At 37.7% G+C, this 26,731-nt stretch overlaps 1 protein-coding gene across 1 annotated transcript in view; it reads left to right on the top strand.

Annotated features, from left to right (window-relative positions):
• The window catches only part of LOC126762443 (uncharacterized), a 442,132-nt gene that overhangs the window by 80,730 nt on the left and 334,671 nt on the right, over positions 1–26,731 (top strand). Inside the window, exon 3 of the mRNA XM_050479175.1 lies at positions 17,985–18,213. Within this exon, the coding sequence (XP_050335132.1) occupies positions 18,079–18,213 (135 nt within the window). The 5' untranslated portion in view covers positions 17,985–18,078. The remainder of the gene's footprint in view (positions 1–17,984; positions 18,214–26,731) is intronic.

Below are 26,731 nucleotides of genomic sequence, written 5' to 3'. Positions count from 1 at the left end.
CTATCCCTATCCTATTGCACGAGTGGTTTCAAAGTTTTCAAAGTGGTCGTGAGAACACAAATGACGATGTGGGCCAAACAAAATCCGTGGTCACCGGAAATTCCATCGAAACTGTGCGTGAATTCATCAAAAATCAGCAGAAATCATCATTGAAATTTTGGACCATGCGAAAAGCTGTATTGAAGCAGAAGGAGGCTATTTTGAATAAAATAACTTGAATTTGCTGAAAAAACCATTTGTCCTGTTTACTTTGGAACGCCCCTTGTATAATGATTTTCGTTTTCTAACAAAACTTTACGTCGGTCAGTGTTTATAAGTTTTATAGGTCATATGTATGTGTATCTAAAACTGCTTAGATTCTTATCCTCTGTTAGACGTTCTTCACTTTTAGGTATTTCCCCGGCTTCGTTTCTTGCAAGTTGCAGGAGTATAAATTGCTCGGTTGCACTCGAACTTCGCCCTTTCTTACTTGTTATGTATAACATCAAAAGTGCAAAGCTACAACATCAGCTAGCAACATTATAATTGCCAAATCCTGAAATCTTCGTACAACTTGGGTCAGCTAGACAATTAACATATCAATCACTGAGTCAGTTAGTTCACCAGTTTGAACATAGTGCATAAATGATCAACTGATTATTCTAACTTATACCAGTAGCCTTCTATATTCAATTATCTACATGTATTCTCATTCAAATATACCTTACCCTAACCGATAAATTAGTCATAATCTATATACACAACTCAACAAATATGTAGATTTATCCACAAATTTACTACATCATCCTAAGCGTTTGATTGTAGAATTCACAAAAAAAAAATAAGTTACTAAACAACCAATTTACTTAGTGTTAGTTGAAATTAGACCTTAATATGCGTTGGAAGTGTCATAATACATACTAATAAATATAATATTATCACATTATGTAAATTGAGCGCACAGTGATGTCACAAATCTTACTCTTAACTGCTTCCTTTAGCATATTATTTTGTTTTTATTTGGTTTTTTGTTTTTTGTTTGTGTTTTTTCATTTCCTTTGACCTTAGTTTACAGTCTTTGGTCGTCGTGTTCGCCCACTGTCATTAACATTTTGACCTCGATTGTGAGAGAAAAAATAAAGATGCGTGATGAAGCAAGCAATACAAGTAATATAAATGAAGGCAAACATTTTTTTTACATTAAAGCTCGCATTAACTTAAAGAGATAGTATATTAAATAACTTAAGTTTTTGTAAGCAAAACTAAATAGTTACTCATACGCAATGGTTTCGTTCACTGGAAATATATTAAATATTAATTGCTGCTTTGTTTGAAGTACAGATATTTTATGCTGTTATTGATCGACTGGATTCGGTAGAGAGCGTTCCTAGCTACCGAACGAGCGACTGGTCAGTTGTCTCTGAGCACTTGAAGAGTCAGGACAAACTTTTCGTGCGACGTGTTGCTGTGAATGGTGCAGGGCGAAAATGCAGCGTTCTTTAGAGCAGAGGTGCGCGACTAAATTCTGTGTAAAAATCGGTAAATCTACGACAGAGACTTTTGATATGAGCAAGCAGGTCTTACCCAGAAGTGGTGTGTTTCGGGGGCACCAGGCCTTTTTGGAGGGCCGGGAAAAGGTCGCGGATGAAGACCGTGCTGGGAGATCTGCGACTTCGACAAACACCGATAATGTGACTCGTGTGCGCAAAGTTTTCAACTCATACCGTCGACTAAATATTCCTTTAATTGCCCAGATATTAAATTTATCAAAATCTGTGGTTCATGACATTGTGACGCAGCACTTGAACATGCGCAAGGTGTGCGCGAAGTTGTACCATGACAACCTGCTTTTCTTGTGAACAGCCCGGCATCCCAATGCTTCCGCAGTCGCTATACAGCCCAGATGTGGCCACCTCGGACTTTTTTTTGCTTCCTTGCCTGAAAAAGCCGATGAAAGGAAATCACACCTCGACTCTCAGGGCTATTTCGGAGAATGCCTTCCGTGACGCCTTCATTGCTTGGAAATCGCGCTGGCAGCGCTGCATCGACGCAGAAGGAGCCTATTTTGAACATTTTAAAGAATTGTAACGATTGGTTCGATAATTTTTTTTTTAAATCGCCTCAGCTTTATTACAAACCCTGTTGTATTACATCTGATAGGGATTACATTGAAGGCGACAAAATAAACATTGATGATTTCTTGCGCTTTACTTATGATTTCCGGTTATTTTTTTGTCACGCTTTTATTCCCGAAATTATTTCCCGACTCATCTTCAAAATTTTTGGAGAATATTCTCAAATATTAGGTGCTCAACTACGTTTTCGTTTAATCCAAGTATTACCCATAGCTAGCCAAAACACTTTTTCATTTCTCCGGCAAAGCTCGAATACCATTACGTTAAAACTGTTCACCCTGTGATGCTATTCATGAATCATGCCATATTGCGATGTCGTCTTGTGAGTGGAACTGCTTTTGGACTAGATTGTGTGTCATCCAACAGAATAAATAATAATCGGAGTGAGCAATATTTGGTGAATCTGCGGCTGGGGTAGGACTTCCTATTTAAGTGTTGCCAGGTAGGTTTTAGCGTGTTTGACAACAGCAGAACCACGTTTTTGTGCCTCTTGGTATTGGGGTCATAAGGAACCCAAGCTCTGTGTTTCTGAAACATTCCCAGCGTAGTCGCTTTGAAATGGTTTGGTGGGTGACTTCCAAAGCCGAAGCATTGCGTTTGACACGGATCCTCATCTAGCAACGTCTCCATATCACAGTCTTTGAAGATTCTTGGCCTTCCTTCACGCGGACGATTGTTAATAACAAAATCGTCCATTATGAAGCGTCTAAACCAATCAGCTAACTGACCTTTTAGAATACGGTATGCTGTTCATTAAGTGATTTTCCAAGGATGTTTCGGTATCCCCATATATTATATAAATTTTATGGTGATAGCAGTGTCTCTTTGTAAATCTCGAAGGACAACACAAGTTGTCCGTACGTCACACGCCATTGCTTTATTAAGTCGTTACGCAAATCTTTTGTGTTTCACACTCTTGCGGCGACCAAGCCTTAGCCGAGAAACTACGAACAATATGAAAAGTTCCGCCGCTTGTCAGCTTCCGCATTCAAATGAGTCTTTATATAACCTTTTCGCTATCAATATTTCATTCATGGCCGTCTAAGTTTTACCATCTATCTACTTGAAGTTCTTCAGCTTGTGTTGTTTTGCTGTTGTTTTGTTGTTTTTATCTTTTGTTTATTCTTTTACTTTGCGCTTTTGAGTAGATAAATATGACGATGTTGTCATTATGGACATTATCGCCGTTATCCTTATATCTCGCTCGCTAAGCAACTACGGTTAACACTTTTGCTGTAGTTTCCGGTGAACACTTTGCACATGAGCGCACACAACAGCAACAACAATAACGACAATGGCAAACAAAATGACATTAAAGACTATAAACGTGCTGAAGCAAGAAATATTACTAGTCGTAAAGAAAGTCTTGCGAAAGTGGAGAAGGCAACGCAAGCTTATACGCGGAAGTCAGGCAAACAACAACAATAGCAAGTGTTGAAAGAAAAACACGTTAATTTCGGTTGCATCGAAGCTGTAATACCCTTCAGAGATGTAAAAATTTCTTCAAGAATGTGATTTTTATAGATCAGTTTGTATGACAGCTATATGCTATAGTGATCCGATCTGAACAATTTCTTCGGAGAATGTACCGTTATTCGATACAATACTTTACGCCAAATTTCGTGAAGATATTTCGTCAAATAAAAAAGTTTTCCATACAAGAGCTTGATTTTGTTTGCTCAGTTTGTATGGCAGTTATATGCTATAGTGCTCCGATCTAAACAATTTCTTCAGAGATTGTACCGTTGCTTTGGGCATTAATCCATACCAAAGTTTGTGAAGATAGCTTGTCAAATAAAAAAGTTTGCCATACAAGAACTTTATTCCAATCGTTCGGATTGTATGACAGCTGTAAGTTATAGTGGTCCAAACTGAACTATTTCTTCGGAGATGATACCGTTACCTTGGAAAATAATCCTTGTTAAAGTTCGGGAAGATATCTCGCCAAATAAAAAAAATTTCTATACTAGAGCTTGATATTGATCGTTCAGTTTGTATGACAGCTATATGCTATAGTGATCCGATCTAAATAATTTCTTCGGATGTTATGGCGTTGGCTTAGAAAGTAGTCCATGCCAAATATCGTAAAGATATCTCGACAAATAAAAAAGTTTTCCATACAGAACTTTATTCCGATCGTTCGGTTTGTATGGCAGCTACAAGTTGTAGTGGTCCGATATCGACGGTTCCAACAAATCAGCGACTTTGTGGTGAGAAAAGGACGTATGCAAAATCTCAGATCGATATTTCCCGTATATTCAGACGGACAGACAGATGGACATGGCTAAATCGTCTCAGCTTGTCATGCTGATCAGTTATATCTATATTTTTTATAGGGTCGCCGAATTCTTCGCAAACTTAGTATACCCTGCTCAGGGTATAAAAACAGCAAAAACGCTGCCAACACTCTGCGTGTGACAGACGTGCTGTGAATCTTTAATTACGAGTTTTATATTATGAAACTGCTTATGTATGTGTGTGTGTGGCTTAGTAATTATATATACACATACACGTACGTACGTGTGCTTACGTTAAGTGCCCTCCGGCTACGGTTTTGTTATTCTTTCCCTAGCATGCTTAAGCATTTGCCATTTGTTCCTGCGGCGTCCGCTATTACCGACCATTACCGTCTGTCCCCATCAGCCGCCGCACTCATTTGTCGTCGACCATGTCCCCCCCAATGCCACAGAGCAGCTGCTGCTGGTCTTACGTCCTTTTAGCCTTTATTTAATACATGTGCTTTTGTTTGTGCTCACCTCCTTTCTTTTAAGTTCTTTCTTACCATCGCTGTTGTTGTTGTTGTGTTTTCTTCTCTGCTTTCGCGTGCACGTGTTTATCAGTCATTATTTTTCATTTGCTTTCACCACTTCCGGTGCAGAAAGTGGGTCAGTAAGCGTTGTGGCGCATTCATTTGCTGACACAGGCACACACACTCTCACGCACACAAACACCTACACCCGTTACACTACAGCCATACACACATCACGCTGACTCATACATAGTCCAAGCGTTAAATGCTGTGCATCCTTCAACATCCTGCCGCATTCTGCATTCACTTTTCTGCACTTTCTCTTGCGCATCCTTTTGTGCTTTCGCTACTTGAGTCAGCCCTGCAACATTTGCAACATGACTCTTCGAGTCTTAATGCTGGCCAACTTTTGCCGTCGTCTTTTATTAGCCGCATCTTTATTGTGGCAATTTGCAGTTGACTTTTATTGCAAGCAAGCGCGGCAAGTGGGTGCCAGGGCGATCCGTCCGTCCGTCGAGTCCCTTTTGGTATAGTTGTAGTTGGAAAGTTTTCGTTGGTCGCACAGCTGCAATTATATAATAAGCGTGGTCGTGTCTAATTCCGGTGTTTCGCAGTTTTAGAGACTTTACACAGCGGCATGCCGGCGCTTGTCGGCCACTGCGGAGCATTCTTTTTAATTAATTGTTCTAAAGCTTTAAGCTATTAAATTTATGTTTGGGTTGCTGTAGTTTTTATGTGGTAAAACAAAGTATCCCTGAGTTAGCGAAACCACACCGTTTTTAACTAGATTATGACTAGTTGGCAAGTAGTTGAAGTTGAGTGATCCTCACTCAGTTTATGGCAAGAAATCTACTAAAATATTGACGTTATTTGAAGTCTTGAAAGTAAAAAATGTCTATACAAAGAAATCAGTTTGTATGGCAGCTATATGCTATATTTGTCCGATCGGCGGATGCGACAAAAAACAGCTTTTTGTCGAAAAGGGAGGAAGATAAAATTTTGATATCTCAAAAACTCAGAGACTAGTAGTTTTCGTATATACAAACAGACCGAGAGAGACATCCGACGTTACTCACTGAGCTTTGTAAACTTCGTGGTGTACTTAATATACCAGGGATCAGATATCATACCACCGCACCTTAACTGTAAGAATCTTCCCCATATGTGCTTTAATCAAAAGCTGATCTTTTCAAGATGTGGTCTAGTATTTGTTATCAGCTGCTGAAGCCATCTCCCATAGCCATTTCTCTATGAACTGCCGAAACTTTCAAATTCTCTGTTGTGTTTTGGAGGTATTCCATCATCTTTTTTGAGTTGGAATTCACCGCAAACATTCGGTTGAGGTAGAGTTCTTCTTAAGGATCTTGTTATCATTGTCTAGTTTTACCAAGTTCATCAAGAGGCTTTCAATCCAGTCGTATAGCTAAGACAATCGATAACTCCGGATCGATTCAAAAACCAGAGATTAATTTCCTGCGTAACTGCTATGGTTTTCAACTGAGAACCTTTTCAAGTAAGCGTTAAAATTTAAAATATTTTAATACATCAGGTCTGCTCTATAGAATCTTCATTTGGATTTTTACATGGAATCGACTCTTTGGTTTAAAAGATAACTCGTAACGCCTACACATCAGATGTTGTCTTGGTGCCTTTGCACCATATAGTAGGACGGGAATAATGAGTGACTTGTAGAGTTTGGTCTTCGTTCTTCGAGCGAGGACTTTACTTTTCAATTGCCTACTTAGTCCGAAGTAGCACCTGTTGGCAAAAGTTATTCTGCCTTGGATTTCGAGGTTGAAATTGTTGTGGGTGTTAATGCTGGTTCCAAAATAGACGAAATTATCTACGACTTTGAAGTTATGACTGTCAACAGTGACGTAGGAGCCTAGTCACGTGTACGACGAAAGTTTGTTTGATGACAGGCGAATGTTTGGCGAATTAATCAGTATTCTCTTTTCCTGTGAGCCAATGGTCGATTGTATAAAGTGTGTTTTGTGTTGATGGGCAGAACCAAGAAACTAACATAATCCCCAACTACCAAGCCTAAATTGAAAACTGAGCCACTTACGACAACGTCATGCAAAGCTAGGATCAACGCTCAAGTAAAAATTTTATGAATGTTTGAAATCATCTACTATGAGCTGCTGCCCTTTCGACAAACTCTTATCTCGAACTTGTACTGTCAAAAATTGGAACGTTTGAAGGTAACAATCACCCAAAAGTGGCCCGCTTTGAATAATAGGGCAGGAATTGTATTGCTTCAGAATAATGGCAGCGCACACACATCGCTAGTGATTCTAAAGAAGCTTCGGGAGCTTGGCTGGCAAGTTCTTATGCCTCCACTTGATAGTCTGGACCTGACATCAAGAGACTACTACCTATTCCCAATGTTAAAATATTATTTTTAATGCAAAAATAATGGATTTCTTTTAAAAACTATAGAACTTGAAGTAATAAAATTTCCACATAAAACTCAACTTTAGTCAAAATTGGAAAGCAGAGTATTTGATAAAAAACAATTTTCAGTATACTAGTGTAGGCAAAAAGTAGTAAGACTTTTATTTTTAAATTTCGCGAGAAAACGCAATCGTCGAATTTTTTGTTTTAATTAATTAGAATAAATTCAGAATTCTAAAAGTCTACTATTTTTCAGCTCCCAGTTGTACTCCTTAGTCTATGACCACTTAATTTACATTTAAAAACTGAAAATGCATAACCTTCTCCTTTGCAACTCAAAACTTTAGCCTCAGTGTACTGTTCTTAAAGAGCTTCTAATACATAATTTGTAGCCATCTTGGGTTATCAACGCTTAATTGGTCACTGATTGGCGCTAATTACAACCCTGAGTCTTGGAAATCATCTTTCCGTTTAATTAATACCACCCTGTTTTCTCCCTCTCGCTCTGCCTCTCTCTTGTCCTATCATGCACACTACTAATCTTATGCTATTCTATACGTAGGTCAGCTTATTGCATGATTTAGTTGAAGATAACGGTTAATTGATATGTATCGACAATATTATTATTAATTATATGCTCTGCAATACCTCTTACAAGTAATTAACCAAAAATAATAATAATAATGAGACATTAGTTAAGCACAAAGTTAAGCCAAGAACAGATTTGCATACTTTTACCTGTGCGTGTGTGTGTGTTTATGTAACAGCACGCTGCAACATTTCTAATTACAACAAAAATCTCCCCGCCGTAACAGTAATTGAACGCTCAGGTATTTGTATTGCACTTATAATTATCATTCATTATCTGCTTTCTACATTTTGTGGCCATGAATCTCAATTATAATCGATTATTCATTCCATTCTCGTACATTATATGTATTACGGTAAATTAATATATATACATATGCATGTAGTTATGTATGTATGAAAGTGTAAACAAGGTTAGTGCTAAATATACCTATGTATGTTGTTAAACAAACGAATTTTTCTGCTGTAATACAAAAACAGGGTGATCAATATAATAATTTATTTAAGAAATAATTATAAATGCCTTCAAGATCAGATTTGACCCGGACTGGTCACAATAATGCTTGAATATTACGGCACATTCAGGTATTTTGGTACGAGTCTAACATTTACCCGCTTCCTACCCAAAATATTAACCAAAACATTAACTTAAACTTTAACATAAATGGTTTAATGATGTTGAGGTCCTTTACAATCTCTCTGAATCCAACTCAACGATTTTCCAACACTGTTTCTTTAACTTTTTCGATGTAATCGTCATTAACAATAGGTGGCTGGACGACTCACAGGACTCGTTGTTTGATTTTTATACCCGGAACAGGGTATATTAAGTTTGTCACGAAGTTTGTAACACCCAGAAGGAATCGTCGGAGACCCTATAATGTATATATATAAATGATCAGTATGTCGAGCTGAGTCGATTTAGCCATGTCCATCTGTCCGTCTGTCTGTCTGTATATATACGAACTAGTCCCTCAGTTTTTAAGATATCGTTCTGAAATTTTGCAAACGTCATTTTCCCTTCAAGAAGCTGCTCATTTGTCGGAACGGCCGATATCGGACCACTATAACATATAGCTGCCATACAAACTGAACGATCGGAATCAAATGCTTGTATGGGAAACTTTCACTTTAGACAAGATATATTCTCGAAATTTGCTATATGTTATTTTCTAAGGCAACAATGTAATCTCTAAAAAACTTGTTCAGAACGGATTACTATAGCATATAGCTTCCATACAAACTGAACACATAGTTACAAACAGAAATGCACCTGTGAAGGGTATTTAGCTTCGGTGCAACCGAAGTTAACGTTTTTTCTTGTTTTTATTGATAAAAACACCAGACAAACTGGAACCTAAAAGAGATTATACCAATCTCTATTTATCGATTTGGCTTGCGCGCACAATTTATTTGAAACAGTCCGGGTCAAATTTGATCTTGAGTGTAAATGAAAATATTTATATTTTTATATGCTACTACTTTATTCGAAGAATATTAACGATTCTATTCAAGTTCGAATAACCAAATCTTAATTATATAGTTTTTAATACCTTTCTGAATTTATCTCAAGAAAGCCCTACTAAGTATTATTTTGAACGTCTAAATAGTAAGTAGAATTTCCATGAAATATATCTCTTACCCAAAAAAAATCTAACGACATCAACTATTGATTCCAGAGTTGTAAATTGACACTACCGGGAGGGTCATAGCACCCTTACCGAACTTGGCACTCAAGAAAACGACTACGCTCCGAGTTAAGTGTAGAATTACTCACTGAAATCAAAGTTCTCTCAACTTAATTTTTATTTAATATTCAAGCGTAGAAATCTTTTACCTCCGTTGTATTCATTGTGGAACAAAGTGGCGTTGACAGCAGTGTTTTCTAAGCAAAATCAAAACCGCGGACTCATTAAACTGTGATTTTGTGATGCTGTTTTAACTTCTCGATGATCAAGTTCGGATTTCTCCCCCCATATCCGACTGTGAGCTCTGACGTTGAGGAAATCTTTAGCAGTCCATTCTATTTCAGGAAGGTGCATTGTTCTGTGAGTTATGCAGTTATGTAAAATTCTCTCTCGCCCCAAACATTTTTAATGGGTTTTTATAGATATAGACATATTTAGACCTACAACTTCTGACTTAAAAATTTCACTGTCATAATAATTTTTGTATAATTTCGTTCCACCTCTGTCGGCTTTAGCTTGTCAATACTTTGCCAAATGTTGATTTCCAACTGGTCGGTCAAAGAAGGTTTATCATCATATGCCATTGACATGAGGGTAACATTGGTCCAGTTTGAAAAAAAGTTTCGACAATTAATTCCTTCAGTTTGCAAGGCAGAATTTTTTTTTCTGGTTGCAAGCAAACCTGGGGCGTCTCAGTTTGCAATAAAGTACGGACTAATATGACTCAACGAGACAGATTTCATAAATGGTTACCTATTTCGAGATTTCTTACTTTTTTTAAGAAAAAACACATAAACTCCAAATCTAATGGAGAATTCTTTGGCATTTATTTTCTGAAGATTATCGCTTTCAAATGTTGGCCGCGGCTACGTCTCAGATGATCCATCCGTTTGGTCCAATTTGCGATGACTCGTTCGAGCATTTCGATTGGTAACTGGCGAATGACATGCGTGATGTTTTGCTCCAAGGCCTGAATCGAAGATAGAAGACTTTACATATCCCCACAGAAAACAATAACCGGTGTGATATAACACGATCTTTGTGGCCAATTGACCGGCCCAAAACGCGAAATTATCTGATCACCAAAGTGTTCTCTCAATAAATCCATGGATTGATGCGATTTGTGGGAAGGAGCGCCGTCTTGTTGAAACCAAATATCGCTGAGATCACGAGTTTCAATTTTAGTCATTAAATAGTCGGGATTATGGCTATTGACGTTCTCAGCGGCATTATTTTTTGAAGTACTATGGACACAAACCACACCAAATCGTTGTTTTTTCTGAATGAAATGGCAGCTCTTCAGTTGCTCTTCGTCCCAAAAGCGAAATTTTACTTGTTTGCATACCCATTGAGTCAGAAAGGGGCCTAATCGCTGAACAAAATTTGGCTCGAAAACGTCGGATCTAACTTGGAACGGCTGATTAGTGTTTATAAAAAATATTTTCATGAGCGAAAGATGTTTAGAAATATGACTGTGTATGGTTCATACTAAAAATATTGAATTATAAATCAAATTCAGATAAAAAAATATTTGTAATAGTTCTTATTTTTCGCATGATCGTATATATTTGGTGAGACATTTTTCAATTTTATAAATAATCGAAAGAAAATTTAGATCTTTGATTGATTTAGTGTAGATCGCAGACTTAGGTCTTTTCTTCAATTAGGACCTCTCCTTATAAATAGTTCGCTTACAACCGTGAACTTCTTCATGCAGTACGTAACCAGTGTTCTCAGTATGTTCAGTTTTTAAGAGCTAACTTAATAAGCGTTCCTGGTATATAATTACATATATTCGTTTACATTATTTGTATGTCCCTTATGTACTAAATTAAATCCATGTATCTATTAATTGTTGCATAACAATGTGGTAACATTGCTTTTCGCTCGCCGGCCAACGCAGTGCTCCATGGCATCCATTACTCACATCGAAAAGAGGATTAAAATTTGCAAATTAATGAGCACACAATATGTTGGCGTATGTTTGTAGTGGCATTAAGTCCAGGTGACGCGGTATAAATTACGGCCTATAACAGTTAGTTTGGCTATTTTCCACGCAATTGATTGCCCAAATTGGTTTAAGTATTTTGTTGCTTTTATTGTAAGCTTATTACAAATATTGGTTTCATTGCAAATATTTGCAATTAAAAGTTTGTTTTATTAAATATTTTCAACTAAATAAATTTTACTAAGATAATTAGCAGTGAACAAATGCAGCAAATCTAATTTATACGAGTAGAATGTTTAATTTTCGTTTATGTTGGAAGCGGAAGACTCCCACTCTAATGGCTGGTCGAATATGAGTTTGGTTACCAACAGAAATAAATTCACCGCACATTTGGATGTTGTTCGGTTCTTTATAATATTTTTGCTCTCATGAAAGTATATATTGGAATATATACAAGTAAATTAGGGTCCGTTCTCTGTTAAGCAAGCAGAGTTAAATCCGCCTAAATACTGTAAAAAAGTTCTCATATTGGAAAGATCATTTACTAAGGGTGTTATTTTTATTCCTCATTGAAGCCCTCTAGTGCTGAAAGCCGATTACAAACGGTTCAAAACTAATCAAGATAGAAATAGTGTTAGATTAGCTTAAGGTAGGTTAGGATCCCACTTAGATTTCTAAGAACATCGGCAGTTCAATTTGATGAACAAATACTCCTATGTACTGATTGTAATGAGCGCTTTGTTAGGGTTGGTTTACGTTAGCTAAAGAGGCTCGTGAGGTCACAACTAAACACACCTGGGGGCCTATTCTGTAACTCGATTCGAAAATGTATTCTATTCGAAATTCGGATCTACTTTATAATTATCCGAAAGTGGCACCACCCTGTGCCAGAATAAAAACGTACAATATTCGTTTTTGCTTTCTACAACCCAAAAGCTAACGAATATTTTATTCGAAAATTGGCTTGAAAATCCGAAAATCGAGTTACAGAATATAAAAAATCCGAATTCGAGTAAATTGTTTTTCGAATCGAGTTACAGAATAGGCCCCCTGGTCAGCCAGAGGCGCCTGTTCGTTGTGATGCTCAGAGTTTCTAGTTTAGGTTTGGTTAAGTTCGATGGTTGATCCAAGGAACGCACTTGGACTACTATATGTAGTCCTTTTTGAAGCTATAAAAGTAGAACTCTTGTTTCCGAGCTTTTAAGTCGACAAAGCGCTTTGTGACCAGCACAAATTTTCTTAAAAATTCAAGTTCTATTCTTAGCAGTTCAGTGGGAAATCTGGAAGTGTGAGCTTCTAGGTTTTTCAGCCTTGATCTCGCAATCTCGGAACAATCAAGAAGGAAATGCTGAGATGTTTTCACCTTCTCTTCGTCCATACAGCTTCTGCAGCTGCCATCCGGTGATTCTCAACCGTATAATATTTAAGCCGATGGGACAATGGCTTGTTAGAACTCTCACAAAATGGGAGAGGCAAGTCTTATTGATGGCAAAGAGCTTATTGGGTCTCTTACGATCGATCTTCTGCGAACCAATTCAATTGCAATTTCCACCGGCTCGGAGGGACATTTGAAAGTGCTAGCTTCCAAGTCTTTCAGCATGGATGCCGGTTATGCAATGACCTGTTAGAACCCCCAAAACTGAGAAGAGGCAAGCCTTACTGAGGACAAAGAGCTCACTGGATCTCTAATGATCGATCTTGGGCCAGAGAATCTTGCGACAGCGCATAAAACTATTGTAGCCCAGCGCTGATCAAGCTTCTCTCCAGCTATCCAATATTAGAAACCACGAGAGAGTGGAGCACAGACTGCTTTTAATTTCACTGATAGCGGATCTAAGTTGGTTTCTCTCTAGCTATGAATACAAGGTTAGTGAGCTCAAGGCTAGTATCGCCGCCATGCTAACAGAGCAAATAGTTACTTCTCTTAAAGAGGCTGCAACCCGAAGCAGTAAATCTATCGCTGCCTTAATCGCTGTAACCTCGAGTTGAAAAATTCTAAAAACGAATGCCAAGAAGTCTGAAAGAGAAATTGATAGGGAGTCTCTTCCAACAACCCCTAAGTAGGATCGAAAAACCCATAGAAAGCGCCTAGATCCTGCCACAAGCCGAGATGACTCAGTCTTAGTCTGGCAAAAGCTGGACAGTTTATGGCAAAATTCTTGATATTTCGACCTCATTTAGTTTACTTCAACTTTGACAAGTTGGGTCCGCCAAATCTTTAAGCCTCACCGCGTGAGTTCCTAAAAGATAGTGTCCAGTTGGGGAACTTGCTTCCACTCTGTGTCAAGTTTTCTCAGCCCCACAAATGCTGAACTCGCACGAAGTCCATAGATCCAACATCAGAATGCACGATGAGAGGGACTCACGTGCTCGTTCCCATTTTGATCAAATTTGGATATGGGTGCTCTTTCTTGTAAATTCATCACCTTTACAGTTTCCAACGATTTCGTTCTGATCAGACAAACTACACATAAAGCTTGATGCTACGGGCAGTGAAATCATGCATTCTTGACTAGCTTTGAGCACACTGTCAGCGAGCTCAAGGTCTGTACTTGTATAGCGTCTCTGCTACTGGGGTAAATATATATCTCGCTGAAATAAAAATAAAATTTTTGATGCAGAAATATAAAAAAATGTGTATTTAATTCTTATTTGTACTCCAATTTTGATCTTCCTCATTTTTTAACCTTCGTATTTATTTATTATCAACTCTTCAAAGCCAACAACTGAAAAACTTCTCAAATTCACTGCAGTATTACTTCTAAGCCAGCGATGTCTCTACCTTGAGTACACCTAAATCCTTTTCTAAATACTTTCTCTCTTCTCTTTGCCCACTTCGCTCGCATTCATTCAATACTTGATATGCCTGCATTCACCATTTCTGAACAGCGACTTATTGACAATTGTGCCTGCGAGCGTGTAAGTGCCTTGAATTGGCTGCTGGCGGTATGCAGCTGGAAAAGAATGCTGCCATCGCCCCCCGCGCGCAATCGATGTGACAAGCTGTGACCGCGCTTTTCACCAAACGTGCGAGTAAATTGCCTCAATATATGCCTCTACGCCAATCAATTGCGCATATTTGTATGTATGTGTGTATATATGTAGTTGTTTATGTGTGTATGCAGGTCTGCCTGTATTGTATGTGTGTGCATATATATGTTTATATGTGACGTGTATATGTATGTGTTACCTTCTCAATATTTTGCTCGTTACCTTTTGTCTTTCATTCATTTGCATTCGAATTTGTATGCTTTTGTATGTGTATATATGTATCTATGTATCTATGTATGCATGTATGTATGTATGTATGCACGTTTGTATGTATGTGTTTATGTGTTTATTTCCATTTGTGTATGGCTGTTAAGCTTCTGTAAGCGCTTTATTGACATGTCAATAATTTCTTGCTGTTGCAGCTGTTCTGTCAGTCCAACGTTTTACGCCATTTCAATTGCATTTTTTCCTCTCTTCTTCTTCTCCTCTTCTTTATTGACAGCGAACGTTGACATTATTGAAATTTCGCACATGTGTGCCTCCTGTTTTCTACATTCATGTTCACCTGTACACTAGTAAAATGAACAGGATAGTGGATGAGGTTATAAACAATTTGGTTCTTACTTTTCAATTCTACGAAATCACAGATTTTTGTGACATTCATTTATAGGATTCATGTTTTTTCTTTTTTTTGTTGAATGATCTTTTTGTGTCAAGATATGGGTGTTAGAATGATGAGAAGGTGGGTTAATATTGTAAGAAATGGTCGTATTTCGGTCCCATGATTTAAATTAATCATTTGTTGTCTGTAGCGATTAGTAATAACAGTTTCACCAGATTTTATAAGCTTATGACCTACTCCACACGCTTCTGATCCCACCAAACACAAAGCATTGCCTGCTAACCGAATCTCTGATCTCCATCTGCTTTTCCAGTCTATGTTGCTGGTTGTCCCGATTTAAGTCATGATTTTCTCCTGGATTCTTCCTTTTGGATTCCTGAAATAAATCCAGTTTTCATCGCCAGTGACAACTCGATGCAAAACTGATTTTCTTTCGTTTCTTTGAAGCAAAATTTTGAAAGCTTTTTTGCGGTTTGCCATTTGTCTTTCATTCACATTTATTGCCATTATTTTCCACACTTTTGGGTCTGCCCCACAGCTTTCAAACGGTCTGAAATTGTTTGTTGTGCAACATTTAACATGGCTGCCATTTGCTTTTGACTCAAAGTATCATCTTCATTCAATATTGCTTGCAGTTCGGCGTCTTCAAGCTTTTTTCGTGGTCTTCTACGTACTTAACTTCTCTCATCAAAATCATTTTTTTCTGTACCATTGAAACCATTTTTTGCAGGTTGCTTTTGATAGCATGATCATCATATGCCTCGACAAGTATTCGATGCGACTCTGCTGCACTTTTCTTCAAATGGAAACGAAAACTTAATGCGGTACAAAATTTGACATTTTCAACACTATGAAAAAAATATGATATTGTTTGTTCAACGACTGTAAGGTTATTGAATATGTTCGACAGATGTCATGCCAACGAAAAAAAAAAATTAAGACTCGTTCACAATAAATGTTCCCTACCAACACATTTGTGCCTTAACGCTCAATTCATGCCGGTGCACCTGGTGTATGGCGTTTATGAGGAAAATATCAACCAAAGGATGGGAAATCACAATTTCATTGTGGACTAACCATTTTATATCGTGGGTGGGAGCTGGAGTAATTCTTGGTTCATTATCGCATATTTTCAGCATAAACTATAGTACTATATTTTCAATATCATACTTTTCCTTAATTATGCTAAGATATAGCATATATATTGACATGTATCGGTCAATATGATTTAAAGCCACCCGGAAGTTTGAAATTCTTATATAATTCTTATCAAATTTCTAATATGTGAAAGGTATATATCGGTACGTTGAGCCGATTTTTCTCGTTTTAGTAGTACAACTTATCGTTACTAAAAATATACACACTAAAAAAATTTCGAAATGAAATTTATAAGATTGACCAATATGTAAGGTATAAAGTCAAGCAGATGTTTGAAATTGCATATATTTAGTATATGGGGACTAGAGGAAGTAAATATTGTCCAGCTTTCACTCATTTTAGGCAAGAAGATACGCTGCTTTAGATTCTGAATTTAATTAAAATTTCTAACATATTGGCCGAGATAGATACGGTATACAGTAAACCGGAGATTCGAAAATATTTATATTAGGTATATAGAGGCTGAGGACAGTATTCATCTTCTTTTACTTAATTGTGGCACAAAGGCATACTATTATCACAACAATATTCTCCCTAAATTCTAACCTACACCTCATAGATTGGCCAATATACTCGATAAAAAAGTAGCAATATACACTGGGGTTCAAATATTTGGTAACTGGGTGCTTGAAAAGTTATAGCCTAATTTCGACAATTTTTAAGCCTAAGATAAAGTAACTTAAAGGCACTATTTGTGCAAAGTTTTATTCTCATAACTTCTTTGTTTGATTAGAGTACTGTAAAGTGATCAGAAAAAGTGTAAAGAATCAGGTAGAGTTAAAAAGTTTGTTATATAGAAAAAAGGCGTTCTTGTCATCAAATTTTTTATATTTTCAGTGAGAAAGTAAGTTCTTTAGACCGCTTTTTCAAAAGTCTTTTTCTCGAAACTACATTTTTACAACTGCCGTTTACGATTTCCCAAAAATGGTTCTCTCGATCGCTTTGAAATTTTATTAATAGATTTATCACACATGTGGCTATCGCCCAAACTAGGATGTTTGAAAAATATTTAACTTGTTTTTTTATCATAAAAAATGAGCTGCAAAAACTCATGACCTTATTCGGTTTTAACGTTTAAAAACATTAAAAAAAAAAATTGTAAAGACTTGTAAAAGACCTAATATTCGGCTATACCTACAGATGAACATGCAATTTGTTTTTTTGATTTTAGGTTAGCCAGTCTGCTGGAATCATAGACGCCGCTTCCAAAAAACACGGTTTTTGTGACTTAAAAAATCGAAATTATTATCAAAATTACAATTCCATTCCTTCTATCAGAATCTCTATGTAATATCTATAATGGCGGTGTCAAGATTTCAAGCCGATCAATCAATTCGTTTATAAGAACTTTTCTACGCCTACTTATACTCAGAAAACACTGTTTCGAGAAATAGTGTAACCCCTTGAATACGGTCATTTGCAATAAAAAAAAAAATACTTTAACATACCCAAATCTAAAGTAATATCGATTTTAAAATATCCCTTAATACTCAAATGTTAAATGTCAAACTCTACGATAACAATATCATATTTGACATATGGCAATTCATTTAATCTAAACCTTCTCCACGGATGACGACACGCAGCTTCTCTAATTTGATGAAACATCTAGCAATAATATATTTACATACTTCCAAAAATTATAATAAGTACATTGTTGTTAAGTAATAGTCCAAATTTCTATAAATATTTTTAACAAATATTCGTCACCGTGATTCTTTATTTTTAGCACAATGTCACAACGGCTTGACAGCATGAGAGTCACTGATGAAAATAACTTTCATTTAGCATTGCTATAATTACGAAATAATATACGAAGGAAAATGACGTCAGAAACCTATTTGGATTTGACCTTTGACCGCAGCGGAAAGAGTGGCAAACGCCCAATCAGACCAAAATTGCTGAAACTAACGGATGTCACGATGCCACATCGCAGTCGGAAGAAGACCAAAGTCAAGGTGAGTTAAATATAGCGCACTGCTATAGAATTATGAGTGGCAGGTGTGAGGGGCAAAAGAAAAAAAGTAGTAAGTTTTTAAAAACATTAGGTTCACAGACACAGCTTTCATTTAAGTCGTTATAAGGATTGTTTGCATTTTAATTATAATCGAAATTTAATTTAGAGTAGTCGAAAACGTCTTTACTTATTTCTAATCAAACTTCAACTTATTTTTTTTTTTTATATTTATGATGAACCAAATATATACCATTTTGGTCGACCACTTTTTGTAATTTGTCCGCTAGATTGGATTATTTCATCCGTGTAAAACTTTTGTGGTTTCTCGGCGAAAAACTGCGACAGGTAATTTTCACAGATTTCTCTTGAAGCCATTTACTCCATTAAGGGAGTTCTGTATTGACCGAAACAAATGGTAGTCCGATGGTGCAAGATCAAGGATCATAAGTCATCAAAGATATGTGTGGTCTAGCATTGTCCTGATGGAAGACGAAGCCCTTACTGTTGATCGATTCTGGCCATGTTTTTGTGATTTCTTGCTTCAATCACATTAATTGTTGACAGTAAAATGTAGAATCAATCGTTCGACCAGGCTGGACCAACTCGTAGTGGATGATTCCTTTCCAATCGAACCAAACACTCAACATAACCTTTCGAGGCGTCAATCATGGCTTTGCGATTAATTGTTGAGCTTCACCATGTTTGGACTATGATCATTTTTGCACCTTATTGTCGTATTTGATCCACTTTTCGTTTCGTGTTAGCATTCACTTCAGAAATGGTTCGAATTCACATCGTTTTAGCAAAGAATCGCAGATGTTAATTCGGTCCACTAAATTTTTCATGTGATACCCAATCATCGAGCTTCCTTTTGTAGCTAGTTTTTTTTAAATGGTTCAAAAGCGTTTGATGATGAATATTAAGTTCCTTAGCGATGTCATGGCTGCTTATGTGACGGTCCTGGTCAATCTTTTCCATAATTTCATCGACTTTTTCAACGATAGGTCGACCAGAGCGAGGTGCATCTTTCACATCGAAATTTCCAGAACGGAAGTGATTGAACCACGAACTGATACAGCATCATCTTCCCTTTTATATAAAAATTTCAAATACGACTTTTTTGACTATCCAATATTATGTGATACCCATGTATTTTATTGGAAACTTCAAAAAATCAAGTAAAAAAAAAACGATTTTGAAAAATATTTTGATAACAGCGACACCTGTCGACCAGATGTTTTTCAGAATCTTTTTTTTATTATTATTTAATAAACTCAAGTTTCGTCTACACATATATCACTTTTGTTGCTGGTTTTCCTATCACCGAAAGCTCTTTTATCATTTCACATCGTCACAAAGTCCGACAACTTATCTTATATAGCTATGGATTGCATTTCTTGTACGTATCATATATTATGGACTCTTGTCTTTGTGCTTAAAGTTTGGACACTTGCCACTTTTCTTTGGTCTGTCACTCTGCTGTTAAACAAAAACTGAAATTTTCAATGACGAATAACAAAAACAAGATCCAAAATTTAATGAATGCAAAATTCTCCACCTGCTTTTCACAGACCTTGTCCAAACTGGCTGCTCTTCTTGCCCAGGTTGTTTGTAATCATTAAAAATTAATTAACACACAAAAGTTGCCTCCTGCTCGTTTAGCAAGTGAAAGAGATATTTTCCAACGTAATTTAAGACAATAGCTTTATGCTACATTATACCAAGAAAGAGCACAATAAAAGTAGCAGAGGTGAAAGAAATGGCTAGCAGTCTATGGTACATGTTTATCAAAAGCACCAGCTGCTGCTGGAATATTTATCTTTGTTTTCGACCGCATAAAAGATTATTGATTCCTTGTAGTTTAAGGCTTAATTTTAGGGCATTTGATGGAACTGACAAACAGGAATTTTCTAAGTGAAATATGAGGCCTTATTACAGGTTATAAATATTTGAATCTGTTTGAAACGAATATGATATCGAAGTCACTGAAGAGGATTGAACTTCTTATTAGTAGTATTATTATACTCTCGCAACAATTTGCTAACGAGAGTATTATAGTTTTGTTCACATAACGGTTGTTTGTAAGTCCTAAAACTAAAAGAGTCAGATATAGGGTTATATATACCAAAGTGATCAGGGCGACGAGTAGAGTCGAAATCCGGATGTCTGTCTGTCCGTCCGTCTGTCCGTCCGTCCGTGCAAGCTGTAACTTGAGTAAAAATTGAGATATCATGATGAAACTTGGTACACGTATTCCTTGACTCCATAAGAAGGTTAAGTTCGAAGATGGGCAAAATCGGCCCACTGCCACGCCCACAAAATGGCGGAAACCGAAAACATATAAAGTGTTATAACTAAGCCATAAATAAAGATATTAAAGTGAAATTTGGCACAAAGGATCGCATTAGGGAGGGGCATATTTGGACGCAATTGTTTTGGAAAAGTGGGCGTGGCCCCGCCCCCTACTAAGTTTTTTGTACATATCTCGGAAACTACTATAGCTATGTCAACCAAAGTCTACAGAGTCGTTTTCTTCAGGTATTTCCATATACAGTTCAAAAAGGGAAGAAATCGGATAATAACCACGCCCACCTCCCATACAAAGGTTATGTTCAAAATCACTAAAAGTGCGTTAACCGACTAACAAAAAACGTCAGAAACACTAAATTTTACGGAAGAAGTGGCAGAAGGAAGCTGCACCCAGCCTTTTTTTAAAAATTGAAAATGGGCGTGGCGCCGCCCACTTATGGACCAAGAACCATATCTCAGGAGCTACTAGACCGATTTCAATGAAATTCAGTATATAATATTTTCTTAACACCCTGATGACATGTACGAAATATGGGTGAAATCGGTTCACAACCACGCCTTCTTCCAATATAAAGCTATTTTGAATTCCATCTGATGCCTTCTCTGTATAATATATACATTAGGAACCAATGATGATAGCGGAATAAAACTTTACAAAATACGGTATTTGAAAAATATGTAAATGACGTATAATGAAATCTCGATTATCACTTTACCATGCGAGAGTATAAAATGTTCGGTGACACCCGAACTTAGCCCTTCCTTACTTGTTTTTATTTGAACTCTGTTCTGCTTCAATGACCATGCTATAGCTTTTGATCCTAAATATTAAGTAATTTTTACGGCTTCTCCACGTTAGGTGCTAAGAATGATGAATAATTTTTTACTTTTACTATAAAGCATGATTTATTTCGAGGTTCCCTACTTATTTATAAAAAAAGAAGCTTTTATCGCTTTCAAATGTTAGCCGCAGCTAGCTCTCAGTTGGTCCATCCGTTGAGTCCAATTTTCGACGACTCGTTCGAGCATTTCGACCGGTAACTGGCGAATGATAAGCGTTATGGTTTGTTCCGAGGCCTAAATCAAAGCGGAGTTGTCCGCATAGATTTTAGATTTTACATATCCCCACAGGAAAAAGTCGGAAATGTCTGTAGCAGCTTTTGAATGTCTTCAGGTTGCTCTTTGTCTCAAATGCGGTAATTTTGCTCGTTTACTTGACCATTGATCCAGAAACGGACCTCATCGTTGAGCAAAATTGTCCTTCTTGGAACTTTTCAAGAGCCCATATTTCGAAGCGATGTCGCTCGGGAAGGTCGAGCGGGTTCAGTTTTTGCACAAGGTATATTTTGTACGCTTTCATGTTAAATGACATAAAATGTGCCAAGTCGTTCCATACGTCAGGCCGAGTCGCTGCGAAAGGTGCCGAATTGAGTCTTCGCAGTCTTCTTATGCATTCTCATCTGGGGCTGTTATATTTTCTTCTCTGCGTGCTGGTCTATTCGATTAAATATTATCCAATAATGAAGCTGGGTCTCAAAATGGGTGATTTGTCAAGAAAAAATCCTATTGTAAAAGTATCTCTACTTGCATCACCGTTACATTTTATTTATTACGAGCCAAAATATTTCGAAATAACCTAACCTCGTCTCATATTTCGAAGGGACGGAGACAGCTTTGAAACCATACCGTCAGCCCCAAAACTCGGAATGCCTTAACCACAAGGCCAGGTTTCAACGAAATGAGACACCAAAGTTCTTATCAACAAACCGGGTTCATTGGTTCGTTAGCAGTTTCCCAACTGATCAAATTTTATCCAAGCTGACAAAAAAATACTACATTTTCAAGTATCTGAATACAAATATTTATTATAGCCCTCAATATAGGCTCCTGAGTCAATACAAGTATGCCATTGCCTCAGAATTTTATTGTTTTTTTTGTTATTTTGGAGCAGCATTCGCTAGATTTTTGAAGAGTTTCGACTTCAGATTCAAAACTCTCACTTCGACAGCAGTTTGATGAATGTAGAATTCTCAGCTATGTTGTCAATCCCTAGACGTGATTTTGGGCTTTTAGTACGGGTCTAGCTTTAACGCGCTTCATACCCAAATATTAAACACCATCTCTTATAGAAATTCTCAAACTCCGAACGTCTTAAGGAGTTCAGATACTAAGTTTTAATCGAAGTTCGCGTAAACAAGCTGAGGCTCTTAAGAAGCCTGATACGCCTTGAAAGTCATGAGTCAACGTCCGGTGTGTTTAACGTGGGTACCTGACGGCAGCCTTACACCACGGAGCTCCAAAGCACAGAGGATCAAAGCAATGCGTCGATCAGCGCCCTGAAAATGTCAGGTATATTCATTACCAATTGGCAATGTGGAATGTATGCACTAACCACCTTGGTGGGGTTTGAGGCGCATTTGAAACCTTTACCGTACTTGGGTAACAAAAGTTTTTCCCGCATTCGGGCTTTCACCTCAACCACCACGCTACTCCTCGAGGGGCCAGTCCGCATGAGCAGGTTGGAGCGAACTCTAACGGCTTCTGCTCTCCGTCAGAATTAAGTCACCGGTCAGACCTCGTAGTCGAAGCTACTACTAGTTGAGCTTCCACATTACACGCACATACCATTCATACAAGAAGCTAACCCTAATTCCCAGTATCCCCACAGGGGATAAATAATTCACGCGCAAATGACCCTAACTATTCGGCATTCTGACTAGTGGAGATCACACCGCTAACATCTAAAGGTCCATCGGTCCAGCTAAACGCTGTACCACCCAGAACATTAATCTGAAGTCTAGCATTGCTTTTCAAGTTCTAAGTGAAAACCAAAGAATCCAGCTAGAACTATCAAAACATAGACCGGATTTTAAAGCTTTCTTAAAGATCTTTCACTGATTTGCAACGTTCCAAGAGCCTTCCGATATTCGTAGGTTGAAAATAGGTTCCCGTAAAAGCTCATTCTAATCAAACTTCAGAGTTCTGACGTCGGTTCTACTTGATCACAGTTGAAAGTTAAGTTGAATATCGTGTCTAATCCTCACTTCCAGCACAAAGAGAGCGATTATAAACTACTCCAGGGTGATCCGTACAAACTAATACAATCTTTACAGTATATCTACTAAAGCTTAATACCAAAAGTTCCACGACCACTTACTGCATTAAATATTTACTCAAGTAATATGTGTATTTCTTGTTTACAAAAAAAAAAAAACGAAGAGTTTCATTCCATGCAGCTAATATGTTTAGCAGGGACGACCTACTTCGCTACATAGAATCCCTCTTAAGTAATCACTTTAACTTTCTGCTTTACCTGTTGCCTTGTGAGCTCCAGCACCGCTTGGCTTGCACATCCTTCCTGCTCACACCGAGCATCCATTAAGTTGGCGTTCACAAGGAATTTACAATAGCCAATTTGCACAAGCTCAACACACACAGACACCCACCAGGCTATGGCTAACGGAGCGAGGTAGAGGTACTGTGCTGGAAGATCGTGCTATGCTTCAATTAGAATTTTTAATTAAGGCTAGTCACGTTACCGCTGCCCATCTGCCGAACGCAGCTCCTTTATGCAGCGCATTCTAGGCGTCACTCAGTCTGCGCCGTAGCGCTCTGTAAGTTATAGTGCGAGTATTACGTGGAGTATGAATTTCGCTTGCGATTTCATTTGTTCGTTGCTTCGATTGTTAGATTGTTTTGTTCTTAGCGTAAATTTACATTTATTTGTTATGCATAGAATGTATTTACAGCGTTCGTAGTATATTAGGGTCGTACTTATTTGTATTTACATATAATAGAAAATTAGGGGAAGAGAATATCGTTGAGAGTCAGATTAGATTACGTTAGGTTAGATGGCTGATCCCTCAGTAAGTCGGCGGACTGTTATGTTTAGTGCTTTCCTATATCCTATCTTCTCCCAATCAGCGTGTCTAGCATCCGAAATTCAATATTATTGCAAGAATCCCAAGTCACAGTGTCCACTTAGAATTCCTACAGTCTTATTTTCGCGAGTGTAGTCTATTCCAGCACATTGTGGGCTTCACTATGGCTAATATTTTGTTAGAAAAAGCCATCCTTTTGATATAGTGGACGATGCTCTGCCCCATGTGACCACTCTGAACTTGGAATTAATTGTTGTGTGCGGTGTAGAACTTCCGACAAAGAGCTTAAAGAAGTAGCTAAAGTCACCATTTTATTCAAGTCTCTAGTTCTCAATGAGACACTGAGTGTCAGAATGCAAGGGAACCCAGCATCTTAATATTTCTCTACTTTTGAAACCAGCTTTTCTTCTTTGAATAAAATGTATCTAATCGAGGATCTGTAAAAACAGTTGTTGAAAGCAAGTCCTTCAATATATTTGGATTACTTAAGTTCCAAACACTTATCAACATTTCTCTTTGCTTTGCAGTTTACGGTTAGAAACTTTTATATTAGCCAATGAGAGTCTGATAAGTCCACTCTAACTTCTTCTTATCCTATCTGGAATAAAAATGTAAGCATAATTAAACAGAACTATCTAGACACTTTCTTCCGAACTGTCCAGCTTTTGCCAGACTGAGGCTGAAACATCTTGGTACACACATTTTCGACAAATCTAACGCAGTGGCACAAATTGATATTAGCATTAACAAATTGTAGGTCGGCTCAAAGCGCTTCCTTAATCACTAAGGGTCTAGTGATCGATATCTAAGAATTTTTGCAATCACAATGGCATAGCTGTCCAAGTGCGATCCTATTTTAACTTTGGTTCGAGAATCAGCCCGAAGACCTAACGTAATCTGACCTAGTCTCATACAAGATCTATTTACTGACCCTTTTCGGTTGAGTGTGGAGTAAAAAGGGAAAACTTAGCGAATTTAAAGGGTTGTTGTTTTGGGTTATGTAAAGTACATGACAGTTCCGATGATAAAAAACAGTACTCTCAATGTTATGTTAGATTAGAGTATGAGGTTGATGCTAACAGGGATCTCACGTGAACGGCTTAGAACACCGGTCCGTTGTCTTAGCTAAAACTCCCATATAATAGATCATAAGAACCTTACACAAATATTGTTGAGTCTGCTAATGTCAATTAAGCCTTTGTCTCCTAGTTCGCCGAAGATAAGACTGCCGAGATGTTGCCACCCCCTCATACATGGGTCATGAGGTCATACACTCCTTGGCTTGGGCGCAGAGTATTCGAAGCAAAGTTTTCCAAATAATTCCCACAACAGCCGGTTCTACATTACCGGAATTAACCCGGATTTTATCCGGCCATGGACTGTACTTTCAAAGAGCTAACATCGTTTGGATCGCAAAGTTTTGGAATAAGATTGTCATCACTGGAACAACGCCTTGCAGCAGGGTTGCTCTTTATCTTCCTGAATTGTGCTGGCATTGAGTCCAACCCCAGCCTATAGACATTTTTCTGGTGGGTCTACGCTAAAAGGCTTCATCAAAACTCCACCTCGGTTAGGTGTAATACATGCAATGGATGGAGCGATCTTAAGTTCTGTCTGCTCAGGCCTTAAAACACATCGGTAGTGGCGCCATGCTGCCAACGCGCTACTGCGATCTTAGTCTCTACGGCTGTGCAATCTGCAACAAGTTCGCGAACTGCGCCGCCATTCCACCCGAATGTCCAACAAAGTACCCCTACGGTTCACAGGAGCGCAAACAGGCAGCATGACTTCCATTCTGATCAGTATCAGGTTAAACTCCTACTTATCCAGAATCGAACTCGACATATCAAATATATGCTCAGCGTGCAAGGACTCCCCGCATGACATTAACAACCCCTTTGTATGCCCAGAGAACCCTAACCATCCGGCCATCTCCCTATGGTCCGATCCCGCCGAAACAGCACGTTTTCTGGGCACGTTTTCATTCAACGGCATGTTACCAACCTAACGGGAACGGGTGTTAGAGAAGAAGCCAATAATACGTATTATGGCTCCATGAGATGGGCGGATTGGTTCCCATAACTTTTTTGACCACCCTAATGTATGCATATTGCTTATAATAACAACTTATTTACAAGCTTGCTTGGGAGTTGAATGAAATATAAGTCGAACAATGGAAATTCTCTTCGCACAACACACACACACATGTATTGTATATACATATATACAAGTGTATATATATTCACACACACACACACAAATTGATTCATACTCACCAACGCCACATATTTAATTGTGCAACACCAGTGATTTAATTTAAAATTTGCT

The sequence above is a fragment of the Bactrocera neohumeralis genome, chromosome 6 (genome assembly GCF_024586455.1).
Source record: "Bactrocera neohumeralis isolate Rockhampton chromosome 6, APGP_CSIRO_Bneo_wtdbg2-racon-allhic-juicebox.fasta_v2, whole genome shotgun sequence".
Taxonomy (NCBI): Eukaryota; Metazoa; Arthropoda; class Insecta; order Diptera; family Tephritidae; genus Bactrocera; species Bactrocera neohumeralis.
The sequence above is the reverse complement of the archived record's forward strand: the minus strand, read 5'-3'. Positions and strand labels throughout refer to the sequence as shown.